We start from the raw sequence: 26,137 nt of genomic DNA, 5'->3' as shown, positions 1-26,137 counted from the left end.
GTAAAACCCAGTTCCCACTGGCAGTCGCTCCCTTTAGTCCCTGGAACTACTAATAGACTTTCTTTCTCCATGGATTTGCCCCTTCTGAATATCTCATATAAATGGAATCATATAATTTGTGGCCTATTGTCTCTGGCTTTTTTCACTTAGCATGATGTTTTTAAAATTCATCTTTGTTGTATCAGCACTTCATTCCTTTTATTGCCAAATAATATTCAGTTATAGATATATAGTCCTTTGCTTATCCACTTATCAGTTGATGGACATTTGGATTATTTCACCTTTTTGGCTATTATGAAATAATTCTGCTATGAGCATTTGTGTACAAGGCTTTGTGTGGATGTATGTTTCCAGTTTTCTTGGTTATACCTAGTGTGGAATTGCTGGGTCACATGGTAACTCTTTTTTAACATTTTGAGGGACTTCCAAGCTATTTCCAAAGTGCCTGCACCATTTTATAGTCCCAACAGCAATGTGTGAGATTCCAGTCTCTCCACGTTGTTGTTATACTTGTTATTGTCTGACTTTTTGATTATAGCCGTCCTAGTGGGTGTGAAGTGTCATCTCATTTGCATCTCATTTGATTTGCATTTGCATCTTCCTAATGACCAACAGTGTTGAGTATCTTTTTATGTGTTTATTGGCCATTTATATATCCTGTTGGGGGAACTTCCTGTTCGTACCTTTTGCCCACTTAAAAATTGGGGTTGCTTTCTAAGAGTTCTTTTATATTCTGACTACAAGCCCCTTATTGGACAAAGGATTTGCAAATATTTTCTCCTATTCTGTTGTCTTCTCACTTAGTTGATGGTGTCTTTTCCTCCCCAGCTTTATTGAGACATAATTGGCATTAACATGGTATAAGTTTAATGTGTACAACTTGTTGGTTTGATACATTTATATGTTGCAAAGTGATTACCACCATAGCTGTAACTAACACCTGCATCATGTCACATAATTACCATTTATTGTTTGTGGTGAGAACATTTACAATCTACTCTCTTAGCAACTTTCAAGTGTATCATTCAGTATTGTTAACTATAATCACTCTGTGTACATTAGATCCCCAGAATTGATGGTGTCCTCTGAAGCACAGAAGTTTTAAATTTTGATGAAGTTCACTTATCTATTTTTCGTCATTTGTGTCTTTGTAGTCATATTGAAGAAACCATTGCCTAACCAAAGGTCATGAAGGTTTAATCCTTTGTTTTCTTCTAAGAGTTTTATGATTTTAGGTCTGTGATCTATCTTGAGTTAATTTTGTATATGGTGTAAGATAGAGTTCCAACTTTATTCTTTGACATGGGATATCCAGTTGTCCCAGCGCCATTTGTTGAAAAGGCTATTCTTTCTAACATTGCTTTTCTTGGCACCCTTTTTAAAACTCAGTTGATTGTAACTGCAAGGGTTTATTTCTGGACTCTCAGTTGTACTTCATTGGTCTGTACATCTGTTCTTAGGCAGTATTATACTGTCTTGATTACTGTAGCTTTGTAATGTGAGTCCTTCAACTTTGTTCTTTCTCGGGATCATTTTGGCATCTATAATTTTTAAAGGCAGTTATCTTTGGTGTACTCTCTTTAGGGAGACTTAACTTATAAATGTCCAAAACAGAGATTTAGGAAAAAAAAGGAGAACTTGGGTTGTCTGTGACTGAGTCAGCAACTGAATGCCTAATAATTTCTGGTTATTGAACCTCATTTATTTATTTACACATTCTTCTGAATGTCCACCATGTGTTAGACACTGTGCTAGGTTGTGGGGAAACCATGATGAACAAGACATGGGGTCTGTGCAGGGAGCTTAAGTTGACACCTGGCTTTCATGTTTTTGAAAGGAGTATGGACTTTCGATGATCAACAAAGATATGGATGTAATGAAAGCAGATGTACCGTCAGGTGGCAGGTTTACTCTTGTCATAAACAAAGATCCTATCAAGGAAAATTCTTCTTAACTTACTCTTTTGCTAGTAGGAATGGAATAAGAGGATGCATATCTTTCAGATAGCTGTGTTGAGCACCTTGGAAAAGCTATGAAAGCACTATGTTCTCATTTACACCTTTGTGTGCATATGTATCTCCTCCCATTTAAAAGTTCCCTTGAAGGCGAGGGGCTTGTTTTACTGACTTACTCTGTCAGTCATCTAAACTACTTTGAAAATATTAGGTATTCAATATATGTTGACCGAATAATTGAATGAGTCAAGTAAGCCATAAGTGAGTGCTCATATTGTATGACATTGTATTAAATTAGGGTTTGTGTAGCTTTTATTTGCTATCATTCTTGCCCTCAAGGATCTTTTTTTTTTTTTTTTTTTTTTTTTTGCGGTACACGGGCCTCTCACTGTTGTGGCCTCTCCCGTTGCGGAGCACAGGCTCCGGACGCGCAGACTCAGCAGCCATAGCTCACGGGCCCAGCCGCTCCGCGGCATGTGGGATCCTCCTGGACCGGGGCACGAACCCCTGTCCCCTGCATTGGCAGGCGGACCCCCAACCTCTGCACCACCAGGGAAGCCCCAGGGATCTTGATTTAATGGTTAATGTGAGGATGAGACACTCAGTATGAAACACCTTTACAAAAAGAAGATATATTAAATTATAAATAATATGAAAAGTAAATTGTACAAATAGCCCAGTAAATTTTAACTTACTACACATATTAGGAGTCACCTGAGTTCATAAGATGATGTAGGATGGTAGAGGAAGTCCGGAACAGAGGTAGACTTTCATCTAGGTTTAAAAGAACTGAAGGAAAGCAGATTGATAGAGGGGAGGGACTAAAACTTCTCCAGGTCAAGAGACAGTTCTCAGTAGGGGTGGTACTGTCTCCTTCCTAACAAGGGGACTTTTGGAAATGTGTGGAAGTTTTTGGTTGTCCTAGTGTTCAGGACACTGAAAGCCTACTGACTTTTAGAAGTTAAGGGCCGGGCATACTAGAGTTCCACGGTGTGAAGTTAGGAATTGATCTGTCCCAAATCCCAGTAGCGCTCTGTTTGAGATACACGGAGAAGGAAACAGATTTAGCTGTACAAGGAGGAACATGGTGCTTATGAATAGTGCTCCTAAGCAAATACTGTTTCTTATTTGTTTTTTTGGTATCATGCGTGCTAAACTGAGAGATGTATATGGTTAGGTAGAACACCTTAGGAACTGGTGGAGGAATTTATGTCTGATCATTCTGGATGATTTTGATGATTCGCAACACTTTCTTTTGTCTTACGATTTTCTTCTCTTTCCTTTGTCTTAGAACGAGCCTCTGACCCCAGGTTATCATGGATTCCCAGCACGGGACAGCCAGGTTGGTATAAGCTGTTTATAACTCAGATAATGTGTGTGTGTGTGTGTGTGTGTGTGTGTGTGTGTGTGTGTGTGTGTGTGTGTGTGTGTGTGTGTTTATCTAAGGATGCTATGATAGAGAGCAGCCAGGTTGGTATAAGCTGTTTATAACTCAGATAATGTGTGTGTGTGTGTGTGTGTGTGTGTGTGTGTGTGTGTGTGTGTGTGTGTGTGTGTGTGTGTGTGTGTGTGTTTTATCTAAGGATGCTATGATAGAGAGCAGCCAGGTTGGTATAAGCTGTTTATAACTCAGATAATGTGTGTGTGTGTGTGTGTGTGTGTGTGTGTGTGTGTGTGTGTGTTTTATCTAAGGATGCTATGATAGAGAGCATTTCCTGAAATTATTTATTTTGGAGAGTGATATGGTTAATTTCAGCAATGGATTTACATTTAGAGATATAATAAAATATATTTCTTAACCCTAAAAATATTATAATCACATTATTGAAATTGTGGATATTATGGGGGAAAGTCACTCAGGTACAGTCGTAATTGCTTTTGTTTTTTCTTCTCCAGGCTGTATGATAATTTTTTAACCTGGTTTTCTTGATGTCTCATAATTCTAAATGTTGGACTTGTCTCTTTATTCCCAGACACTTAGCCCCTGCCTGCACAGATTTTTTGGGTCCCTGCAATAATCTGCAATAAGAAAATTCCATCCTCCTCCCTGGGGGAATTCAGCCTTATGGTTTTAATCAGGGAAGACTTTCTTGAGAGAGGGAAGTTTCTGCTGCCTTTCTTTGTTAGATAGGGAGGATGATTGGAAAAAGCCCAGGCTTTATTGTGGGTTAGAGCAAAACTGTTTCCTGCCAGGACACCCTCGGTATGGTTTAGATGAGTGTGTAAAATGCTTTCCCTATCCTTTTGCCATTTGGAGCAGATGAGGCTGACAGAGAGTTAGGGTAGAACAGGCTTGGCTGCCTCAAAGAAATGGTGTGGCTTAAGACACCTAACCTCTTTGCTATTTGGGGATGTTGATCTTCTTCAGGAGATTTAAAATGGTATCTCCTAGAAACATCTCTCAATTTCTAGCCATCATTTATATCTTTGAATGTCTATCCACCATTCCTTATAGGGTTGTCCAAAAAAAGCCACCATTATTAGGCTTGTCCAAGGGATATGTCATCAGAGTGCTAAACCAAAGGGTTGACATAGCTCCCCTTTCCAGAACTTAATTAAATCTCATCAAAACCCCGAAGCTGATCTTAAAAAACCAGGATGGCCCCATAATCAATAGTCACCTATTTGAGGGCCTTCCAGATTGAGAGTATTTGCCCAGTTCTGGTATTTTTGGTGTTGGCATCAGACTAGTCCCAGGTAGGGTATGGAGAAAAGGGGGGAGAGAAAATGCTGCTCATCTCTGTGTTCATCTCCCAGTGGGATCATCATTGTCGGAATTGAAGATTGTCCTATGGAAGCTCTTGGTGAAAGATACGGTCATTTACCCCAAACCTAAAGAGAATATAGAGGGTCTTTATTTTATTTCTTTCTGCTTTGGATCTGCCCTAGATAGAGCTTCTGTAAGCTGTGAAGTTTATGTCCTTTGATAGTATTTCTATATCCTGGCCATATATCAGAAAAAATACTGTTGCCTGGAGATCTAGCCCCCAACAATTCTGATTGAGTGAGTCTAAGATTGGGCTTAGCCATTCAGATATTTAGAATTCCTATAGGTGATTTGTGTAGCCAAGGTCAAAAACTACAATCCTATGGGCTGCTTTAAAACAAGTGCTATTTTCTCTTTCATCGTGTACTTTCTACCTAGGACCCTTAAAACGTAAGGGACCATGGTCAGTCTCTGGATCTAGTTTTGTATATACTCATGCAGACATTTACTTATCAAATGTTGCTGATTTTGGATACAGGCTTATTTTAGATATAGGAAGGTAAAACTAATCAAAGTTAAGTATGGGAATAGACTTAATGAGTTTAAAAGAATCTGAAAAAGTACTGTATAATGCTGTGTCCTTCCTCTGGGGATTACAGATCAATAAGGAATTAAGCAAAAGGAATTAAGAGGAATTTGTTAAAGCATAAAAAAGTAGTCTCTGCTTGGAACTACTTTGTTTTTCCTTTCTTTTGCAGCCAGACCCACTTCTGTAGCCTGCACATTACTCATACTGTCTCTGCTGTAGGCCTATGCAGACCCCTTTGCTGTGCTTTATAGCCGCCTAATTTACATAGAGGCACATTCTGATGGTGACGGTTTATTTTAGTTTATTTTCTTGGGCTTTATTTTGTTTTTCTGTCTGGATCTTTGAATTAGAGACCTTAGCATAGTGCAAACAGGCGAATATTGAATAGCTGCTTGTTGCATTTGATGAATACAGAATCCAAATGAGTCCTGCTAATTAATGTGCCTGACCTTGTGAACTCTCACTTCATGCTCTGAGGTTTGGGAGGCATTTATCAGTGTGAAACACTGGTCACTGAGCAGCCCGAGTTGGGCAGAAACTGAACTTGTGATCTTTACATCTTCGCAGAGTGGTTTGGCTCGGCAAATCCAGGAACCAGAGACTGGGGTGAAGGAGAATTTGGAGTGTGTGAATCTTTATTTGCTTTTCCTTATTCTTTTATGTTTCTTTTCTAAATAGATAGGAACCATACGCAGACAGGATTTCTATTAGCATCTAATGGTGATTTTAAAAGAGATAAAAATGATAATCTTTTGAGCACTGCAGAGAGCTTTCATCAAATATTTTCTCTTCTCATCCTCACCACCACCTCTTGAATGGGTAAGGCAAGTATTTCCTTGGGAAGGATAAGGAAACAGGCACACAGAGATTAAAGTGACTTATCCAAGGTAACAATACAGGTTAGCAGCTGAATAAGCACTGAAATTTGTCCTCTATTTGTTGAGGGTCCTCTATACTGGGGATTCTTGACTCACAAAGGGAAAATGGGGTCATGTGCAGTATGCCTGCTCACTCACTTTACTTATTTATCATTTGGTGGCTTCATAGATCCCTTGACATTGAACTTATGAATCTAGGAGTCCATGACCCTGGTTAAAAATTGTAACAACAAAGTTCCTTAGCACTAAGTGGGCCAGTATTTCACTGTTACGGTGGCCCTTTCCACCCTGTTACATACACCCCTGGTAACACATTTGAATTAAAAACCTGTGAAGGGGGCTTCCCTGGTGGCGCAGTGGTTAAGAATCCGCCTGCCAATGCAGGGGACATGGGTTCAAGCCCTGGTCCAGGAAGATCTCACATGCCACGGAGCAATTAAGCCCATGCGCCACAACTACTGAGCCTGCGCTCTAGAGCCTGCGAGCCACAACTACTGAGCCCACATACCACAACTACTGAAGCCCACACACCTAGAGCCTGTGCTCTACAACAAGAGAAGCCACCGCAATGAGAAGCCTGCGCACCGCGATGAAGAGTAGCCCCTGCTTGCCGCAACTAGAAGAAAGCCCATGCGCAGCAACGAAGACCCAACACAGCCAAAAATAAATCAATAAAATAAAGGAAATAAAAGATTAAAAAAAAAGACCTGCGAAGGAAAGGAGGGGGAAAAGAAACCACCTGTCACCTTGTAGAGGTTTTCCTTTTTTATGCAAGGTCACCTCAGCCTTCTTTCCTAGTTAACAGGCTTTATGGGATGGCAATCCATTGCTTTTATAAAACACTCCAAGCCCGTCACTGTGCTTGCTAATGTGGTCTCTCCGTGCAAGTGGAGGAGACAAACATTGTTCCAGATTAGCAGAAGTGCACACCAGCTCAGAAAGGCTGCATGCTTTACTAAGGCCATGCAGGATTTTAGGTTGATGACACAATGTAGTGGTTTAGATTCCTAGCTGACCATCTCTTTGTGATCTGTGTGTGTGTACACATGCTTATGATAGAGTTCCCAAGTGTTGATTAAGGTTGGAATAGTTTGTGGTTTGTAACGTTCTCTAACTGAGAGAATGTTTGTGTGCATTAGCTCCAGAGCTTTTCTTTGGGAGGGACCTGGGAGCAGCAGTCTGCTTAGAAGGGGCCTTCGTTCTGCACAGCAAACTTACTGTCTCTGCTCATATTGTTCGTTGACTTGGAATGGCTTTCAGGGGGCTCTGGACAGTACAGGGGAGTCCTAAGGCTCGCCTCTTGTCTGTCACCTCTTGGTGCCACAACTTGTGTCTGCTGTAATTAAGGTGACTGTGTAGTTTATCATTCAAGTTGGGGCACTTTTGAGAGAGAAAAGGGATGCTGATCTGGAAGCAGTCCCAGGCAAACCTTGATGAATGGGATGTATGGTCATCCTAGCTATGATTAAAGAAATACAGTGAGTGTTCCCTTAACTGGAGTGATCAGGTTTGGGACTATGGCACGGTGCATTTCCCACACTTGACCTGTGGACATGAAGCGTTGCCATTCACATTGGAGATGAGAGCACAGACTCTTGGTTGGGTTCAGGTGTTGCATCAGCTATGGAACCAGGAATGTTAGTAAATTATGAAAACTAATGTTGGTGAGGAATTTTGCAGTTTACAGTGTATGCTTCCATGTATCAGTATTGATCTTCACAATAGCTCTGCTAGAAAGGTCAGGCTTTATTATCCCTATTTGGTAGCTAAGAAAACCAAACCAGAGGCTTTTAAATGAATTCCCCATGTCACAGAGTTAGTGGCACAGTGAGACTTGAGTCCTGGATTCTCAGCCTCCATGTCTTGTATTTCCGTCTTGTGTTCTTCTGTCAGTGTTCTCTCCTCGTTGAATGGGGATGTTCTCTTCCTCGTGTGGCAAGATAAGATACTATGGAATCTTTGGAGAATGTAACAGCTTGGAAAGTCTTCACATGAACTGGAGGCCCCTTGAATAACTTATTTCTATCAAGTTTCCTTCCTATTTTGTTTGTTAAAGTAGCTTGTGGTCTACAGTTTATCTTTTTGTATTTTATTCACTTATTTTGCTTGCCAGCAGCACTGTGGACTATGATTGTGATTTGCTCTTTAGATTGGAGAACACTGCTTTCCTGGGAGTGTCACGAAAAACAGGCCCATGAGGAGTGAAATAAACCTTCCTTTTATAATTTTGCATCTTTAATGTAAAGAAGATTAATGTCACAGTATTAGACTCTGATTTTTTAAATGCTAGTCAGTGGCTCCTTAAAAAGTTTTTTCCTTCGCTTTTCTAAAAGTATGTTGAAAACTATTATATACACATGCTCAAGTGATTCCCCCAGAATGGAAATATCAGAGGAGATGTGTAAGTTGACAGATGTGACTTGGATAATTAGGGATTTAAATTTGGAGTAGCAGCCTTACTTCTAATTTAGAGTATAGATTTTAAATGACCTAAGAGATTTTTTCCCCCAAAGTATTTTCTTTCTTCTTGAGAATTTTTAATTTCCCTTTTTCTAACGAGTTATCTTTGTTATCCCTGGAACGGACTTTATTTTATTTATTTATTTTTTTTGCAGTACGCGGGCCTCTCACTGTTGTGGCCTCTCCCGTTGTGGAGCACAGGCTCCGGACGCGCAGGCTCAGCGGCCATGGCTCACGGGCCCAGCCGCTCCGCGGCATGTGGGATCTTCCCGGACCGGGGCACGAACCTGCGTCCCCTGCATCGGCAGGCGGACTCTCAACCACTGAGCCACCAGGGAAGCCCTGGACTTTATTTTCTGTCCAGTTTTTTGCAAATGTACTTTCAGGGCTTTTACTTACTTTGATTGGGATCCATGGGCAATAGCAAATGCATTTTCTGTCATACTCATTTGGTTTGGTGGCAAAGAAATGATGGCTACTTTTCTTTCCTTGGGGAGATTTCAAATGGAGGACATAGTGAGGGTGTTCAAGTTCTAGCTCAGTGATTTCAAGCTTAAAAAAAAAGGTGGCGGGCTTCCCTGGTGGCACAGTGGTTGAGGGTCCGCCTGCCGATGCAGGGGACACGGGTTCATGCCCCGGTCCGGGAAGATCCCACATGCCGCGGAGTGGCTGGGCCCGTGAGCCATGGCCATTGAGCCTGCGCGTCCGGAGCCTGTGCTCCGCAACGGGAGAGGCCACAACAGTGAGAGGCCCACGTACTGAAAAAAAAAAAAAAGGTGGCAACCTCTAGTGAGTAATACCTTTTGAATTATGACCCAGTACACACACACACACACACACACACACACACACACACACACACACACACACACAAATACTTACCCTTACTACGTTCTCAGCGCTGTGATATTTTCCATTCTCTTCCATTCCACTAAAAAAAAAAAAAACTGTTGATTATGACCAACAGTTGATTGACCAAAATTGATTTTCTGAACCCACTAATGGATTGCAGACTGTAGTTTTGAAAAACAAAATTCTAATAGTTGTCGTCCTTAAAAATGCCACCTTAAAGAAAACCCATACATAACCTTTAGTCGTCACTTCACCATTCCCCTGACGCCAGCCCTGAGCAACCTCTAATCTACTGTCCAGCTCTGTGGATTTGCCTATTCTGGACATTTCATAAAAACAGAATCATACAATATCTGGTCTTTTGTGACTGGCTTTTTTCACTTGGCATAATGTTTTCAAGGTTCATCCCTGCTGTAGCGTGTGTCAGTACTTTATTTCTTTTTTTGGTGGACCATAGCCCATTGTATGGATTTAGGAGTATTTCTATGTGCGCTTACTGTCTACCTCTGTAATTCATCTCCTCCCCCGTCTTACCACCAGCTTCAGCCTCACGGGGTGTTCTTTCCATTTTGAACTCCTTGAGCTTGATCTCAGCTTCAGGTCCGTGGAATTGCTGTCTTCTCTACCTTAGATCTGCAGTGCTCTTGACCCAGATATTCACCTTCTCATTCAGGTCACAGGGACAAAGTTTACCCCTCAGAGAAGCTTCCCTGACCACACCAATCTAAAGTTATCCACATACATACCCTGACCATTCAGTCTTATCTTCAGCTCTCTTATCATTATCTGAAATTATCTAGTGTGTGTACTTTATTGTCTGTCTCTCCCACTAAAATGTAAGTTCTGTGTAAGCTGTGACTTTGCTTAGAGCAGAGCCTGGCATGTAGGAGGAGATCAATAAGTATTTGTTGGATGAATAAATGAAAATTATTCTCAGTTTAATGTGAAGCTTTTCAAAGGTTTTAAGCAGGGAGCAACATGACCTATTGTACGTTTTTTAAAACAACATTGTGGTTGCTGTAAAGAAGGAATTTTTAGAGCTGCCCCCTCCCCCCTCCCCCCTGCAAAAGGCAACCTTAGAACTGTCTAGGCAACAGCTTTATCATTTGCTGTGTTTAATATCAGTTCCAGCTAGTACTTAATTGTTGAATGAGAAATTTTATCCCACTGCCCTCTCCCAGTTGGAGACTGGATTAAAATAATAGGTTCAGAAGTAAAATGTTCATACCTCTCTTATGTCTTACAATCCATAGCAGTTTTTTTTACTGGTCCTTTTTTTAACTAAAAATGCTTCTGCTTTGCTTTCAAATTACAAAAAGTATGAAATCACTTTCTTTTCTTCCTACTAGGTTATCTAGAACCCCACTTTCAGCCTTTATGCAAGATTTATTCACATGGTTGCGTCTCTTCAGTATCTGTCATCGGGTCACCCATCAGTGGTTCAGGTCCTTCTGTGGTGTTGCCTTACACCCTCTAGTGGATGAAGGGCTAGTAGATGCTGCAGCATCAGCACTTTTCTCAAACCATTAATCAGCTTCAGACTTAGTGTTGCATTTTAGGTCATTCCATCCTGTAGATAGTTCAGAAGCTTTTCCCTCCTAGGAAAGACCATTTTATTTATTTTGCTGCTTACAGCCATGTACCTAAATAACATGCTTATCCTGTTATTTCTTGATTTATCAATTTGAGGCTCTGTCCTTTGGCTTCCTACTGTTAAGAGATGAGAAGGAAGGAATGTCTATAAAATTGCTAATTTTTCATTGATTTAACCAAGAAATGGTTAAATCAATGTGCATTACTGATTTATGTTTACATAATATCTACATTATTATGACTGAATATAGAGGAACCATAATATTATGATTACATTCCCTTATATACTTTTTTGTTTCCCCTGGAGTTATTTAAATATATACATACATATATATAGAAAATATATATATTTAATAATTACTTTTTAAAAAGCACTATTGAGATATAATATCCATACCATAAAATTCACTCAGTGTAAGAGTACTTATTCAGGGATTTTATTAAATTTATAGAGTTGTGTCACCATCACCACAGTCCAGTTTTAGAACATTTTTGTCATCCCCCTAAGTTCTCGTGAATTCTCTTGCAGTCAGTCCTTGCACCCACCCCAGCCCCAGACAGCCACTGATCTGCTTCCTAACTCTATAAAATTATCTTCTCTGGACATTTCATGTAAATAGAATCATATATGTGTGTATGACTTCTTTCATTTTTCATAATGTTTTTGAGGTTCATCCATGTTGTAGTATGTATCACCATATCATTACTTTAAATTGCTGAATAGTATTCTATTGCCTGGATGTACCACATTTTGTTAATCCATTTACCAGTTGATAGATACTTGTATTATTTCCAGTTTGGCTATTATGAGTAATGCTGTTATGAGCATTCACAAGTCTTTGTATGGATATATGTTTTCATTTCTCTTGGGTAGATTTCTAGGAGCAGAATTGCTGGGTTTTATGGTAAATTTATGCTTAACTTTTTTTGGGGGGGGGTCACTGAACAGTTGCAATGGAAGTTATTTTTGAAAACTACTCAAGTAAACCATTATCCTTCTATTGCAAATCAAAATAATACCTAGAAAATTAAAGGATTAAATCCAATTTGAAAGGAAAATAAACTATAGGTTATTATTTGACTAAATCTTATAAAAATTTCAGTGTAGAAGTGTGATAGAAGAAATTATAAAAAGTATTATGCTTAACTTTTTAAGAAACTGCCAAACTGTTTTCCAGAGTGGCTTGGTTTTATCCACCTCTTCGATTATACTGAGTATATATTGGTATTTCATTGTGGTTTTAATTTGCATTTCCCTAATGGTTAACAATGTGGAGCACCTTTTCACGTGCTTATTAGCTGGTCATCTGTCTTCTTTGTTGAGATGTCCGTTCAAGTCTTTTGCCCACTTTTTATTTGGTTTTATTTAGTTACACAAATATTTGGTTCGTTTGTCCTCTTATTATTGAATTGTAAGAGGTCTTTATATATTCTGGATATAAGTTCTTTGTCATATTTACAATTTGCAAATATTTTTTCTCAGTTATGCAATTTTGTAAGACATATCTTCCCCCAATAAAACAAAACAAAACTGTGTTTTCATCCTTATGTGCTAAGTTTGTATAAACTCTGCATAACTATCATATGAAAGAGACTGTGAAAACAGGCATTTGATTATCTCTTTTCAGACCTGGTGATTGCTCCAAGGAAGATTGGCAGGTTTATAGTGGCTTTGTGTTTGGCTGACACAGCCTTTTCCACATCCTTAGTGGCAGGCATGTTTGGGCAAGAAAACCCTTAAGGTAGTGAAGGGAAATTATGCTGCTTTCTGCATGTCCTAAGGGATGTGATATGGTAAGGGATCAGCCAGGTTCATTGGCTTTCATGGAAATTCCTCTGTCGGTGTGCACGCATGCGCGCGCGCACACACACACACACACACACACACACACACACACACACACACACACACACACACACACACACACACACACACACACACACACACACACACACACACACACACACACACACACACACACCCCCAGACTTTTGGTTTAAATATCAGCTCTGCCATTGCAGGCTATATGACTTTGGGAAGTTTTTCCTTGAGCCTTCTTTGCACTTCAATTTCTATAAAATAGGAATAGTATCTACTCTGAAAGGTTGTTGTAGGATTAGAGATAACATGTAAATTTCTTGGCATGTATTAGGGTCAGTAAATCACTTTTCTTGTTTATTTTATCGGAAAGAGGCCTTAGGAAAGCTTTATAAGGAAATGATTAGTTCTCACAGTCTCTGATTTAAGTCTGTTTTCTTATTTATTTATTTATTTATTTTATTTATTTATTTTTGGCTGCGTTTGGTCTTTGTTGCTGCACGTGGGCTTTCTCTAGTTGTGGCGAGCAGGGGCTACTCTTCCTTGCGGTGTGTGGGCTTCTCATTGTGGTGGCTTCTCTTGTTGTAGAGCATGGGCTCTAGGTGCGCAGGCTTCAGTAGTTGTGGCACATGGGCTCAGTAGTTGTGGCTCGCGAGCTTTAGAGCGCAGGCTCAGTAGTTGTGGCGCACAGGCTTAGTTGCTCCGTGGCATGTGGGATCTTCCCGGACCAGGTCTCAAACCCGTGTCCCCTGCATTGGCAGGTGGATTCTTAACCACTGCGCCACCAGGGAAGCCCCTCATTTTCTTTTTGATTCTTAGTTATTCACCATGTGAAATGAGTTATATGTATAGATTTGAAATTTCTAGTGAAGGAATGTAGCTTTGCCATATTTCCAAGAAAAATATGTCTGTGTGAGGGAAATGACATCTGTGTAAGTTTATTTACCTAATTCATTACGGGTCTTGGCAGCATAAATATAAAGAGGGAGTTATTTTTGAGACTTCTATGACTTGAACAGAATCTGGTTCAAACTGAACCAGACACTCAAGGCTCTCTGCAGCCATCTTGTTCACTATCACCCTACCCACATGTTTCTTCTGCTGTGTGTGTCTCCTCAGAGTCCTTCAGCTACCTCCAGCAGAGGCTGGATATTGATTTCTTCCTAGTGCCTTGTGCTTGAAATGTTCCTCCTTTTTCCAGCAGAGTCCTAAATATCCTTCAAGATCCCTGGCCACAGCTTAACCTGTTTTATGAAATCTTTCCTAATTGCCTCTAATCATTTGAACTCAGTTAACACATCTACATGAACATTTCCATAAGGTTCTGATCAAGGGAGTTAGGGAAGTATTATGAAGATTGTGAGCAAATTATTTAACTTCTCTAAGGCTCAGTTTTCTCATCTGTGAAAGTGAGGCTAATAGTGCCTACTTCTGTAAGGTGGTTGTAAGGATTAAATTTTTAAAAACTTCCTAGGTCAGCAGTGTCTTATTGGTTGATGTTTACTAACCTCTACCTTTAACTTCCCATGTAGTCTAGAAGAGCTCTTCTCATCTCTGGGCCCAACTTTCTTCTTTTTCCTTTAAGGGCTCTTCTGCCTATGTTGGGTTTGATTTTGTGGTTCTTGAGAGTGTCACGCTTCATTGTGGAAACTGTGGGAGCTTTTATCACTTAACGTCCCACCTCTGAATCTACAGGGTTGCGGTGGCTCTGTGGATAGCTGAGTGACTTGAGTCAGAAGAATGGACAGTGTTGCTGTCTTTCCTCTTCTTCCCTCTTCGGTACCTAGTTTCTTGGCACATCCTGTCTTTTATGCCAGAGTTTGACTTCTTCCCCCAGCTTTGCCTCTTTTTGCTCAGTTTGGGGTTGCTGTGATTTTAGGCTGTTAGAACAGTTTGTAGTCCACTGTTGACCCAATTGCTTATTAAGTATTTTGTAAATGGATGGATCATAACTTCACTGCTTGACTTTCTAGTAGATTGACCTAATACTATGTATACAGGCTGTTGATTTGTATGGTAATGAGAGCTCTAATGCGCCCATCAAAAAGAATTATATGACTAAAGATTATTAATCACTGGGACTGTTTATAAAAGGAAAATTAGAGAATTTCCTTTATTAGCAATTTTCAAAATTAGGAAATTCACCTGTCTAGAATTACTTAGGGCGGCCAAGTAGTTAGTAGGATCTCCTTGCTCTGGTGGTTAGTACCACCAAGCAACAGATAGTCTTCCCACAGCCAGCCCTAGCTACCATTTGGTGAGTTACTTTAAGAAGCTTGATAGCTTGATATGTCTCCTCAACCCATTGTTCTTTAACAGACAACAACCATGGCAGTGATTTAGAATGAAACCAACTAGTCAAGTATAAGGTAAGGCAAAAGGCTTTGTAGTTGGTGGACAATATAGTTGTGAGTTTCAGTTATAGATCAAATATTTTTATATTTTTAGTAGCATTAGCTGTATACCATTATACTGAGCTGATTTAAGGTTGACTTAGAGAGGCAGGGGAATACAACAGATGACTTACGGTCTTATGTTAGAAACTTTGGTGCCACCAGAAAATAATTTCAGCAAGTTCTGTATAATCATGCATTTAAAGGCACAACTCTGATTTCCCTGGGTCTCAGACTCTGCTTAGCTTTTATCTGCTGAAAACACTTTAGTGGTTACTCCAGGCCTTCCATGATCTGGCACCAGTCTTTTTCCTTTTGCATTGTGTTAAGGTAGTCTGTGTTTTAGCCACATTATGGGGTAGGATAATGTAGCTTTGAAATCAAATACAGGTTTTAATTCTAAGTTTTTTTTACTTATGGTGTTCTCTCTGTTTATACAGTTCATCCTTTAAATCCTACTTCAGGTGTTCCCCCCTCCATGAAGTGTTGCCTGATGCAATTATTTGGGTACAGACCCTTAAATTAATGACCAACGAACCCCCAAGGCACATTTTTCCTACTTTGTAATAGCACTTTACCACTGCCTGTTATGTTATGGTGAACAGGTTGGATGACCCACACAGTCCTGTGAGAACAAGGACACTGTCCTACCTCTTGATATTCTTGAATCCTTTTACAAAATAAATGCCCAGTAAGAATTTGGTAAAGGGACAAATTAAAATAAACTCATCTTCAGCCTTATTGAAATAGAGAGACTACTGTATTGTGATTTTTTTTCCTGTGGACAAAGGAAAAAAAACTTTGTTCAGAATTTAACTAGGTTTTTTGCCTTTGCCTTGCCAAAGCAATATGAAAAATTAATACTTAAGAAGCTAGATATCTGATCCTCAGCAGGAGAGTGCCTCTTACAAGTTTAATGGGTTTGGTCAAGTGGATATTAAATGTAAATCTGTCATTTTATGGAGCCATAGAAGGCTCTTAAAACACTCAATAAATACCCTTATTGAATTAGTAGAGCATTTCAACAGGGGACTGCCTGTGTATCTCCTGTTATTAGTATCTTTCATTGTTCCTTTAGAGTGCCTTCAGCCTGTGCTCGCACAGCTTTGTGCTGTCATGTGGCTCATAGAATCATCTAAGGTAAAGATGCTTCTAGCTCCTTAATTCTATTATTTTGTTATGTTACAGGGAACCCATTTGTTAATTCTGGCAGGTGGGTCTTAATTTCACAGTAACAAATGGGAGGTCCCCATAAAAAGAGAGCTAACATGTATTGAATACTGACTCATTAGGTGCCAGGCCCTGTATAAAGCATTGAGCAAGTATTCAGTATTATTTTGTTTCATCCCATTTGCAGGTGAGGAAACCCAGGCTCAAAGAGATTTAAGCCATCGCCCATGGCTATGTAGCTGTTAATTAGGGAATTTTTAAATGTGTTAGATTTCAAAGTTTATGATATTTCCACTCTGCATCATGTCTTTTACTTATTTACTTTTATTTGAATGTGTTTTTTTTTACATTTTACTTGCACGTTTGATTTTTCTTTGGTCGGCAGCAAATGTTAATTCCCTACTTGCTCCCCTCCCTGCCCTTTAGTGAGGGGATGATAATTCTGTATTATGTTTCTGTAGTCCTCTAGTTTACACATCGCTTCATATCTATTCTTGTTTGGTCTTGGTGAATGGCGGTCTGCATGCAGGGGGGCAGGGTTTTCATCGCCACTGGCAGCTGAGGAAATTAAGATTTCCAGTTTTGTGACAGATTTGCCAAAGGTGGTAATAATAAGTGGCGCCAAAATTAGCTTTTGTTGTTGTTGTTGTTAGCTTTTGTTTTGAAGAGGAACACTGATCTACAGACTAAGTTTTTTAGCAGCAAATTCTCTTCTTCAGACAAACTACATGGACACAATATATAAAAATGTAAGTGGAGTGGTCCTAGTAGAAAAGATGTGGAAGGCCTGGGGCCCCACCCTCTGGGTTTCCTGTGCCCATGAGGCCTCTCAGCTGACCGGAGCACAATTTGAAAACCACTGGGGAATGAGCAAAGAACTCTGGTGCCAGACAGATCTGGATTCAATCTGTAGTTTGGGCTCTTAGGTTTGGTTCTTCATTTGTAAAATGGGTATGCTTTTCACAGGATTGCTGATAAATATTAACTAAAAAACAGACTAAGCCTAGCACAGTGCCCTTGGCTTCTGTAGAGGAGAGATCAAGTTGACAGGCAGCATAGGTTTGGCCACTTGCCCTGTGTGGTCCTCCTGCTAAACCTGGGGTGGTGGGAGGGAGCTCGCTGCTGAGGCTGGGCCTCCATAGGACTTATTACCCAGAACTTTGTACTTGACCGAAGGCTCAGACATCACATTTATCAATAGTTTAGAACAGGGATGGGCAAACATTTTCTGTAAAGGATCAGAGAGTAAATATTCCAAGCTTTGGGGCCATCTAGTCTCTGCTGCAGCTACTCAGTTCTGTTGCTGCAGCACAGATGCAACCGTAGACAATATGGAAACGACTGAGCATGGTTGTGTTCTAATAAAACTTTATTTGTGGGCACTGAATTTTGAATTTCATATAATTTTCATATATCACAAAATATGCTCTTGATTTCTTCAACCACTAAAAATGTAAAAACTTGTCTGAGCTCTTGGACTGTACGTGGGTTGTACGTAAACAAGTGACAGGCTGGATTTGGCCGGTGGGCCAAAGTTTGCTCACGCCCAGTTTAGACGTTGCTTGTTGGTAATCAATGCAGGTTTTTTTTTTAAAAAATAAATTTATTTGTTTATTTTTGGCTGTGTGGGGTCTTTGTTGCTGCGTGTGGGCTTTCTCTAGTTGCGGCGAGTGGGGGCTACTCTTTGTTGTGGTGCGCGGGCTTCTCTTGTTGCAGAGCACAGGCTTTAGGAGCATGGGCTTCAGTAGTTGCGGCACAGGCTCAGTAGTTGTGGCTCGCGGGCTATAGAGGACAGGCTCAGTAGTTGTAGCCCACGAGCTTAGTTGCTCTGCGGCCTGTGGGATCTTCCGGGACCAGGGCTCGAACCCGTGTTCCCTGCATTGGCAGGCAGATTCTTAACCACTGCGCCACCAGGGAAGCCTTCAATGCAGTTTTTGATCCTGTGAATTTAACTTAAAGTGATTGCTATTAAAGAAGTATTGATAGGGATTCCCTGGCGGTTCAGTGGTTAGGACTCTGTGCTTTTCACTGCCAAGGGTGCGGGTTCAGTCCCTAGTCTAGGAGCTACGATCCTACGAGCCGCATGGCGCAGTCAAAAAAAAAAAAAAAAAAGAAGTATTCATATTAGGAAAGGCTTAATTTTCACAATAAAAAAAGGTAGAATGTTTTCATCCCGTACCTTTCAGGAATCATTACATGTTCATTAGTTTCTTTACCCTCTATGAAGTGGTTAAAATGCAGTTATACTTGTCTTGGTGATGACTAAATGAATAAAGTTTCTAAATAAAGATGAAATAGTATAGTGGAAAGATCAGGAGTCATGAGGGAGTCAGGAAACCTGGCTTTGTCACTAATTTTGTGTCTTTATATATGTTACTTTACCTTTTGGGCCCTTCAGTTTCCTCATGGAAGTGAGGAAGCTGGCGATGATAGTATTAGAGACCTTTGCCAGCTCTAAAATTCTCTCATTCTACTTTTAGTTGTCTGTGATGGTGCTGTTGAACAATTTTCATCTATAGAAACTCTTAAGTACTTCATCAGTTAGTGTATTTTCAGAAATACCAACAGGGTTTCACAGTGTATTAGAGACTATTTACAACCGCAGTTTATTCCCACTGCTCGTGCTAGCCGTCTCTAGCAATTGTGCTTTAAATGCCACATACCATTACAATGAATGCCATGCTGCAACAGTTAACCTGTTTGGAGATGAGCTGCAGATACAAAGAGAAGGGGACTAGGAAAATTGGAAGAAGAAAAGACCTATCCTGACTACATATGGGCTTAGGCTATGTCGGTTTTTGTCAACAGGGGGCACCCAGAGCAAAGCAGGTGCTCTGTGACACACTGTACACTGCCCTTCTTCCCAGACAGGCACAGGGCAGCGAGCAGTGGATTCACAATGGTCTCCGTCCTGCACATTGCTTGATCCGTGTCCACATTCGAAGACATTTTCTCCCATGCTGAAGTCAGATATTCTAAATGCAGTCCTAATAATTGTTATTTGCTTCCCTCTACAGTGGAAACCCAGTTCCCTCGCTGTCTTGGAGTGAATGATCCCAGGTTATAAAGTCTGGGCTTTTGGGTGAATGTGCAGTGTTAGGCTCTTATATAATTCAGTATCCAGTGAGCTCGTATTCCGGAAATATTGCTCTGAAAGAGCACTTAATATCTGTGTAACGTACTGTAAGAAGAGTTTGTACTTATTGCCTATTGCAGTGGTCCTCGAAGTGTGGTTCTCGGACCAGCAGCATCAGCATCACCTGGGAACTTATGCAAATTCATGGTATCCCCCTCCTCCCAGACCTACTGAATCAGAAACTCTGGGACTGGGGCCCAGCCACCTGTCTCAGCATGCTCTCCAGGTGATTCTGATGCACATTCAAGCTGAGGACCACTGCCAGAGAGGTGTACTGAAGATCAGGTGCCAGGCACTTTGCTAGGATGTTCATCTTCATTTTCCAGATGACACCACCAAGCCTAAAAGGTTCAGTGACTGCAAAGTCAGACTTCTAACAAGTGGTAGAGGAGGGATTTGAGTCCTGGTCTTTCTGACTCCAGATCTATGCTACAGTGGCTGCTAAAAAAATGCGAAGAGGTTCTGTATTGTTTAAATTCATATTTTTAAGTCATCTTTTTCTCAGAATTAATATACATTTATCAAAGAAAATATAGAAAATACAGCAGGCCAAAAGAATAAAAATTGCCTTAATATATTAACTTTATCTTAACTTTTTGTTTATTGTTCTAATTTTGTTTCTGTGCAGCTCTTTTTGCATATACACACTTTATAAAATGCCTTACAAAATCTCATCATATGGTACAGACTTTTGTAGTATGCTTGCAGCTCCTTCCTACTCCATTGTAAATATCTTTTCATGTCATTAAATATTTCTGTAGTGTTGTTTTACATGGCTGCCTAGTATTCCGTTTTATGGTTCCATCATAATTCTTTCTAAACTCTGTCTTAAGTTGTTTTGATTCTGTGATAGGCTTTTTATTTATTTATTTATTTATTTATTTATTTATTTATTTATTTATTTATTCGCGGTACGCGGACCTCTCACTGCTGTGGCCTCTCCCGTTGCAGAGCACAGGCTCCGGACGCGCAGGCTCAGCGGCCATGGCTCACAGGGCCCAGCCGCTCAGCGGCACGTGGGACCCTCCCGGACCGGGGAACAAACCCGCGTCCCCTGCATCGGCAGGCGGACTCTCAACCACTGTGCCACCAGGGAAGCCCTGTGATAGGCTTTTAGGAGGAGTAGGATACTGAGTGCTGTGCTACTCTGGGGAAACAGTTTATTTACACTGAGTGGCTTAAAGTATTATAATTGAGGTGATAAATACAGATTAAGGTTGAGGAGGGAAAATGGAACTGGAGAGGCAATAATAAGCCTAATGCTTAGGTTAAACTGAGCCCAGAAATAGGAAAACAAATTGAAGTAAAAAACACAGAAGTATTAGGAATGGACTAGGGATCTGTGAGTGAGATGAGTTAAAACAAATAGTCAGAAAAATGTTTGTGAACCATTTGATGGTGCCAGTGGCCTGCTTTTGTTACTGCCTTTTTTGACATAGAAGCTGATCTGCTGGATGACAGCTTGAAAAAACTGGGCATAAGGCTTTTATAAATAACGGTTATTATTTATTGAGTGCCTTCTGTGTGCCAGGCACCATATTAATCATTTATATAGACTTTACCATTTAATTTTTATAATAACAATGTGCATTCGATGCATTAGGTGGTGTTTTCCCCATTTTACAGAAGTGGAACCTGAGATTGAGACTTAAAGTAACTTTTTCAGATGCTTCAGTTGGAACTCAGATTTGATCTAACGCCCAAACCTGTGCTTTTATAGTATCATTTATCTTCATTCTTTTTTCATGGCATGGCAAGTCATCAACCCGTGCTGGGGGCTGGGGGGTAGTTTCACTATCTCTTCAGGGACAGAGGGAAACTAGATGTGGAAGGAAGGACACTAAAGTCATAACAGAGCAGGAGTAGACTTGAAGATCCAGCAAAGCTACCACCTGCCCAGTTATCTCAGGGAAGGTGTAACCCTGCGCCGGATACTGCAGCTGAGCAGGGACGGGACTAGCGAAATGAGCTGTTGGGAGGAAGGAGCAGCAGTGGTCAGGAGAGTCAGAGCTCCCTCATTAAATGTCCCTTCCTACAGGAGGTCATAATTCCTTTGCGGCATCTTTTAACAGCTTTAATGAGATATAATTAGATACTCTACCATTCACTCATTTAAAGTACACAATTCAGAGCCCTTTTTAGTGTATTCACAGAGTCTTCCTCACTCCAAAAAGAAACCGTGTACCTCTTAGTCATCATTGCCTGGTCCCCCTGTCTCCCTTGCCCCCCAAACTCTAGGCAACCACTAGTCTGCTTCCTGTCTCTACAGATTTTCCTGTCTAGGATATTTTCTATAAATTGACTCAATATAATAAAGTCCTTTGTTTCCAGCTCCTTTCACTTAGCATGATGCTTCCAAGGTTTCTCCATGTTGTAGCATACATCAGTACTTCATTCTTTTTTGTTACTAAATAATATTCCATCGTGTGGACACACCACTTCTTATTTATGTTTTTATGTTGGGAAGAGAAAGGTAAAGGGAATGAGACAAGGAAGAATTCTTCTTCTTAATTTAAAATGGATGGAAAAGGCAATACCATGAAAAGCAGACCTCTCAGGCCCTCTTGAGGAATTGTAACCAAAGGCAAAGGTAAACAGGACACTTGGCATCTGCTGCTTCAGGAGCCATTTGTAGCCCAGCGGCAGCTCTTCTGACCCGGACACGTGCAGCATTCAGGGAGCTCATTGTGTAAATCTTGTGTGTTGGCCGGTGTCATTGCCCCCTACAATATCTCGTGTGGAAACGGAGAGGCCTTTGCTGATCTAATCTGGATACATTTCCCTTGGTTACTGCAGCTCTGGGTCCCCAGAGAGTCCTCTCTAAAGAGCTGCTGGTTTGTTGAGTGCTGGCAGATGCAAGATTATTTCTGACTGTACGATTTGTTCGGTGGAGATTACACCCATCTTTCAGGTCCTGATCCATTGGCCAGAAATAGCAGCTGTCATTCCCATAGTTTTTGGAATGAATGCTTACCCTAAGGCCCCCTGTACGTCCTTCTCAGTCTAGTGTTTGGAGGGCCCTTTTAGCAAGCAAGCCGTGTGCCCTTCCCAGGTGCCAGGTAACTACTGTTGTCCCGTTGTTTTCTTTCCTGGTTTACCATCCAAGAAACAGAGTCCTGACCGTCGTAAAATGAATGGTCTGGGCCAGGACTGTAAGTTCCAAAACTTTTTATTTTGGATTTCAGAAAAGTTGTGGCTGACTTTTTACTGTCTGAACTTTCAGGATAGTTTAGAGAGTGACTTGTAATCACTTGTCTTAATACCCTGGCTCTTCTGTGGCATGTCTGCCCTAATGCAGAAATAAGAACCCAGGGTAGGGATCACCAGCTTGGCCCTTAGGTCCTTTGAATGTCAGAACGGGATTTCATCACATTGTCCTGGTGCTGCAGATGGAGAAACTGAGTCCCAGAGAGGTGAGATGACTTTCCCAAGGCTTATATTCTCAGAGCTCTTGCCAGTGCAGAGCTGCGTCTGTGATATGAGCCTTCACTCTCAGCTCAGTGCTTTTCCCCAGGGCCGTGTGCTCTCCTGACTAGGGCGGGGCCCAGTCCTGCTCCAGTGCACCAGTCGTGCAGGCTTTAAGGTATGTGCGAGAGTTTCGCAGGTGGGGACTGTGATGGTGAAAATCTGTAAGAGAGAGCAAGAGCACTGGTTAATGAGTTTGGGGGCCACTGATCCAAGGAGCCCAGCCCTTCCGGCCTTCCACTGTACACGCTGTCCAGTGAGTATACGTGTTTTTGATTACGCGGTTGTAATTCCTGAGAGCCCTATGTCTCTGCTAAAAACTGTCTCTGCTGCTGCACTAACCCAGCAACCAGTCATCTTGTAGTGCCTGCCTGAATTGTTGGCTTGTGACTGCCAGCTCCTTTTCTGGAATGACTTTTGCCTGGTATCACATGAAGAGAGAAGACCAAAACCCTTCTCCGCTGTCCTTCCCACTCCCCCCTCATCTCCCTCTTGGTGTGGAAGGGACCTCGCTTCCCAGCACCCCCTGCCCGGGACCCTGATAGAGCCAGTCAGCAGGACCCCAACTGCTGGGACCAGAAGTGAAAGCAGCCCCTTCACGGTTGAATGCAGAAGCTGAGTAGACGGTCCATGCTGAGACCCCCTTCAGAACTTTCCCTTCTTCCCCGTCACTTCCTCTCCGTCACGTCCTCCCTCAGCACCGTGAGCTGCTCCACAGGAGAGGTTGTGTCCTTCACTCTCTCCCCTTCATCTGGCACACTGCTCAGCAGATAGAAAATAATCTCTGGCATCCTCACGCTGTTGACCGCCCTCTGACGGATGGGTGAGGTGCAGGAATGCTAATACAGCTGACAGCTGGCAGCGTTATTTCTCTATAGAAGTTGTTTCCTAGTCCTCAGTAATAAGTTATAGCGACAGCTACTATTTATTGAATGCTTACTGTGCTCATTACTCACGTATGCACACACCCTCAATTCCTCACTGTTCTCAACAACTCTCCCTGTAAGAAGATGGCAGAAGCCATATTTGACAGATGCAGAAACTGAGCTTTGGAGAGGTCTAGGTGACAGAGCTAGAAAGTGGTGGAACAGATATTGAAACCTAGGCCTGTCTGACACTGAAGCCTATGTTTTTAATAACCACGTAAAGCCTCCCTGAGTAGTTAATTTGCTGAACATTCCTGCGAAAGAGAGCTGAGTCACTTGTGCTCCCTGGGTTTTATAAATGAGGCGTCTGTGTAGCAAAGGGCATTCTTAGCACAGTTTAGATTAGACTTGGCTTTGGGATTACAGAGCAGGAACAAAGGGGAGACTTAAGGAGCCTCTGCCACTTCCTGAAGCTGGTTTGCTTTGGCCCAATGTTGAGGAATCCTTGCTCTTTGAGTCCACAATGGTTTCAGGTCATTCCTAGCCTGCGCAGTTCCTGAGAGATGGGGCTGCCCAGCAGCTCCAGATTGTTTGGGGTGGACCTAGCCCTGGTTCCACCTCGTTCCCCTAACTGGGGCCACACTAAGGTGGGCTCCAGTTGGTCCCTGGACTGACTTGGTTTCTTAAAGGTCCTCCTGTTTTAGTCATTCAGTAGGAGGCTTTCTCTTCAGTTTTACCTTAGTCCTGTGATGACCATCTCCCCCCCGCCCCGCCCACCGTCAGTTCCTGGGAATTGAGGATTTAGCTGTGGTTGTACCTAAGCACAAAGGGAATGCAGGTTTTGGCAGCTCTTAGTGATCAGTCCTGTGGAGTCCCGTAGCATATTGGGGTTGAGGGGCTGCCTCTCATTCTCTGCTCAGAACTTAAACGTTTTGTTTATATCCTTGAAATGGGAGAGAGAAACTTCTGAGGAGTAAAGAGTTGTCAGGGATAATAAGATTTTGAGGAGACAGCCCTTCCTGCATTCTCCCTTGGGGGAAGAATGCAGCCAGGACTGAAGGGCATTGCCTCAACCAATTCAGTTAAGTGGCCCCGTCCTGGCTTAATAACTCAGGCCGACTTCCCAGTGGATTCGGCAAGGTATTAGGTTTCTCTCTCCCCAGACCCTCCCTTCTCTCTGCTCTGCACACGTGTGCTAACACAACTACAGAGGGGTTGCCTCTTGCAATAAGATATCCTTTTTACAAAGGAGGGGGCTCCTCTTAAAGAGGAAGGAGAGGAATTCGGAGGAGGGAATTTGATGGTCAGAGTTTAAGTAGCAAGGAGCAGGCTGTGTTCTCTGTAAGGGCAGGCGCAGGAGGGAGGGTAGCTGGGTGATTAAGGGCACCTAGAGCATGAGCATTCGGCACTGTGGAAATCATACACCATCTTTCTGCATTTGTTCATCCAGATTGTATCACTAAGAATCTGGTCATTAAAGAACAAGAACCCTCTTGTTCTTGAAGGTCAGGGGTCCCAGTCTTCTGAGTGTGGTGGTCAACTGTTCAGAAATCCTTCACAGTTTTAGTTGAAAACCTGAGCAGATGCTCCTGCTGTTGTTTACCCTTGGGGATCGGGTGACATTCTTCTCCCTTTTCCTCTTCCCCACCCCTCTGGGAACCGACCAATCACGCCAGGGAATGGATTTCAGTGCCTCTCTGGCCTCCTCCCAGAAGGAGTGTGCCCAACCGCAGCTCTCTGGAGCCTTAGCCAGCGGAGTGTTTAACTCCTGGGTGTCTGAATCGCAGTGAGCTCCTGACATTGCAGTTAGCTTGTTCTGTTCGCCTTGACTCTGAGCCCATCTAATGTTAAGTTAGCTTGCCCCGTCCCCAAGGGAAGGCTCCTGATGAGGCAAGGTGCAATGCACTGAGCTTGAAGAAGCTGGTTTTTTAAGCCCTAATTCTGCCAGTAACCAGCAGCATGACCTTGGGAAAGTTACTTTCCCTACTTGGAATTGATCCCTTTTCTGCTAAGTTAGAAGGAAAGGAGAGGGACAGAACGAACATTTATGACATAGCTGTCTGTATCAGCCTGATACAGACAGCTAGCCTGAGGTCTGGGGGAAAGCATTTAACCCTGTGTTGCGTACCTATTCTGAAGCAGTTTGCTTTTTACAGTTTGCCCTCTGCAGGGCAAATGCTAATGCTGTTCACCCAATTTTATAGATGAGAAGAGTGAAGGCTAGAAAAGCTGTCCAACTTGCCTAAGGTCAAAT

The 26,137-nt window shown here is 41.8% G+C and overlaps 1 protein-coding gene across 28 annotated transcripts in view; it reads left to right on the top strand.

Annotated features, from left to right (window-relative positions):
* The window catches only part of RBFOX2 (RNA binding fox-1 homolog 2), a gene marked incomplete at its 5' end in the record, with an annotated part of 262,448 nt that overhangs the window by 73,752 nt on the left and 162,559 nt on the right, over positions 1-26,137 (top strand). For 26 of the 28 annotated variants that reach the window (XR_014297427.1, XM_082665972.1, XM_082665965.1 and 23 more), the window contains one exon: positions 3,247-3,297. Coding sequence is in view for 26 of the 28 variants with exons in the window: in XM_082665972.1 (XP_082522098.1) it covers positions 3,247-3,297 (51 nt within the window). Of the gene's footprint in view, positions 1-3,246; positions 3,298-23,140; positions 23,274-26,137 lie in introns of those variants that run through there. The other 2 variants (XM_082665957.1, XM_082665970.1) reach the window with 2 other exon arrangements.

This window comes from Grampus griseus, assembly GCF_964374135.1.
Source record: "Grampus griseus genome assembly, chromosome: 11".
Taxonomy (NCBI): domain Eukaryota; kingdom Metazoa; phylum Chordata; class Mammalia; order Artiodactyla; family Delphinidae; genus Grampus; species Grampus griseus.
This window is presented reverse-complemented; position numbering and strand designations above follow the sequence as displayed.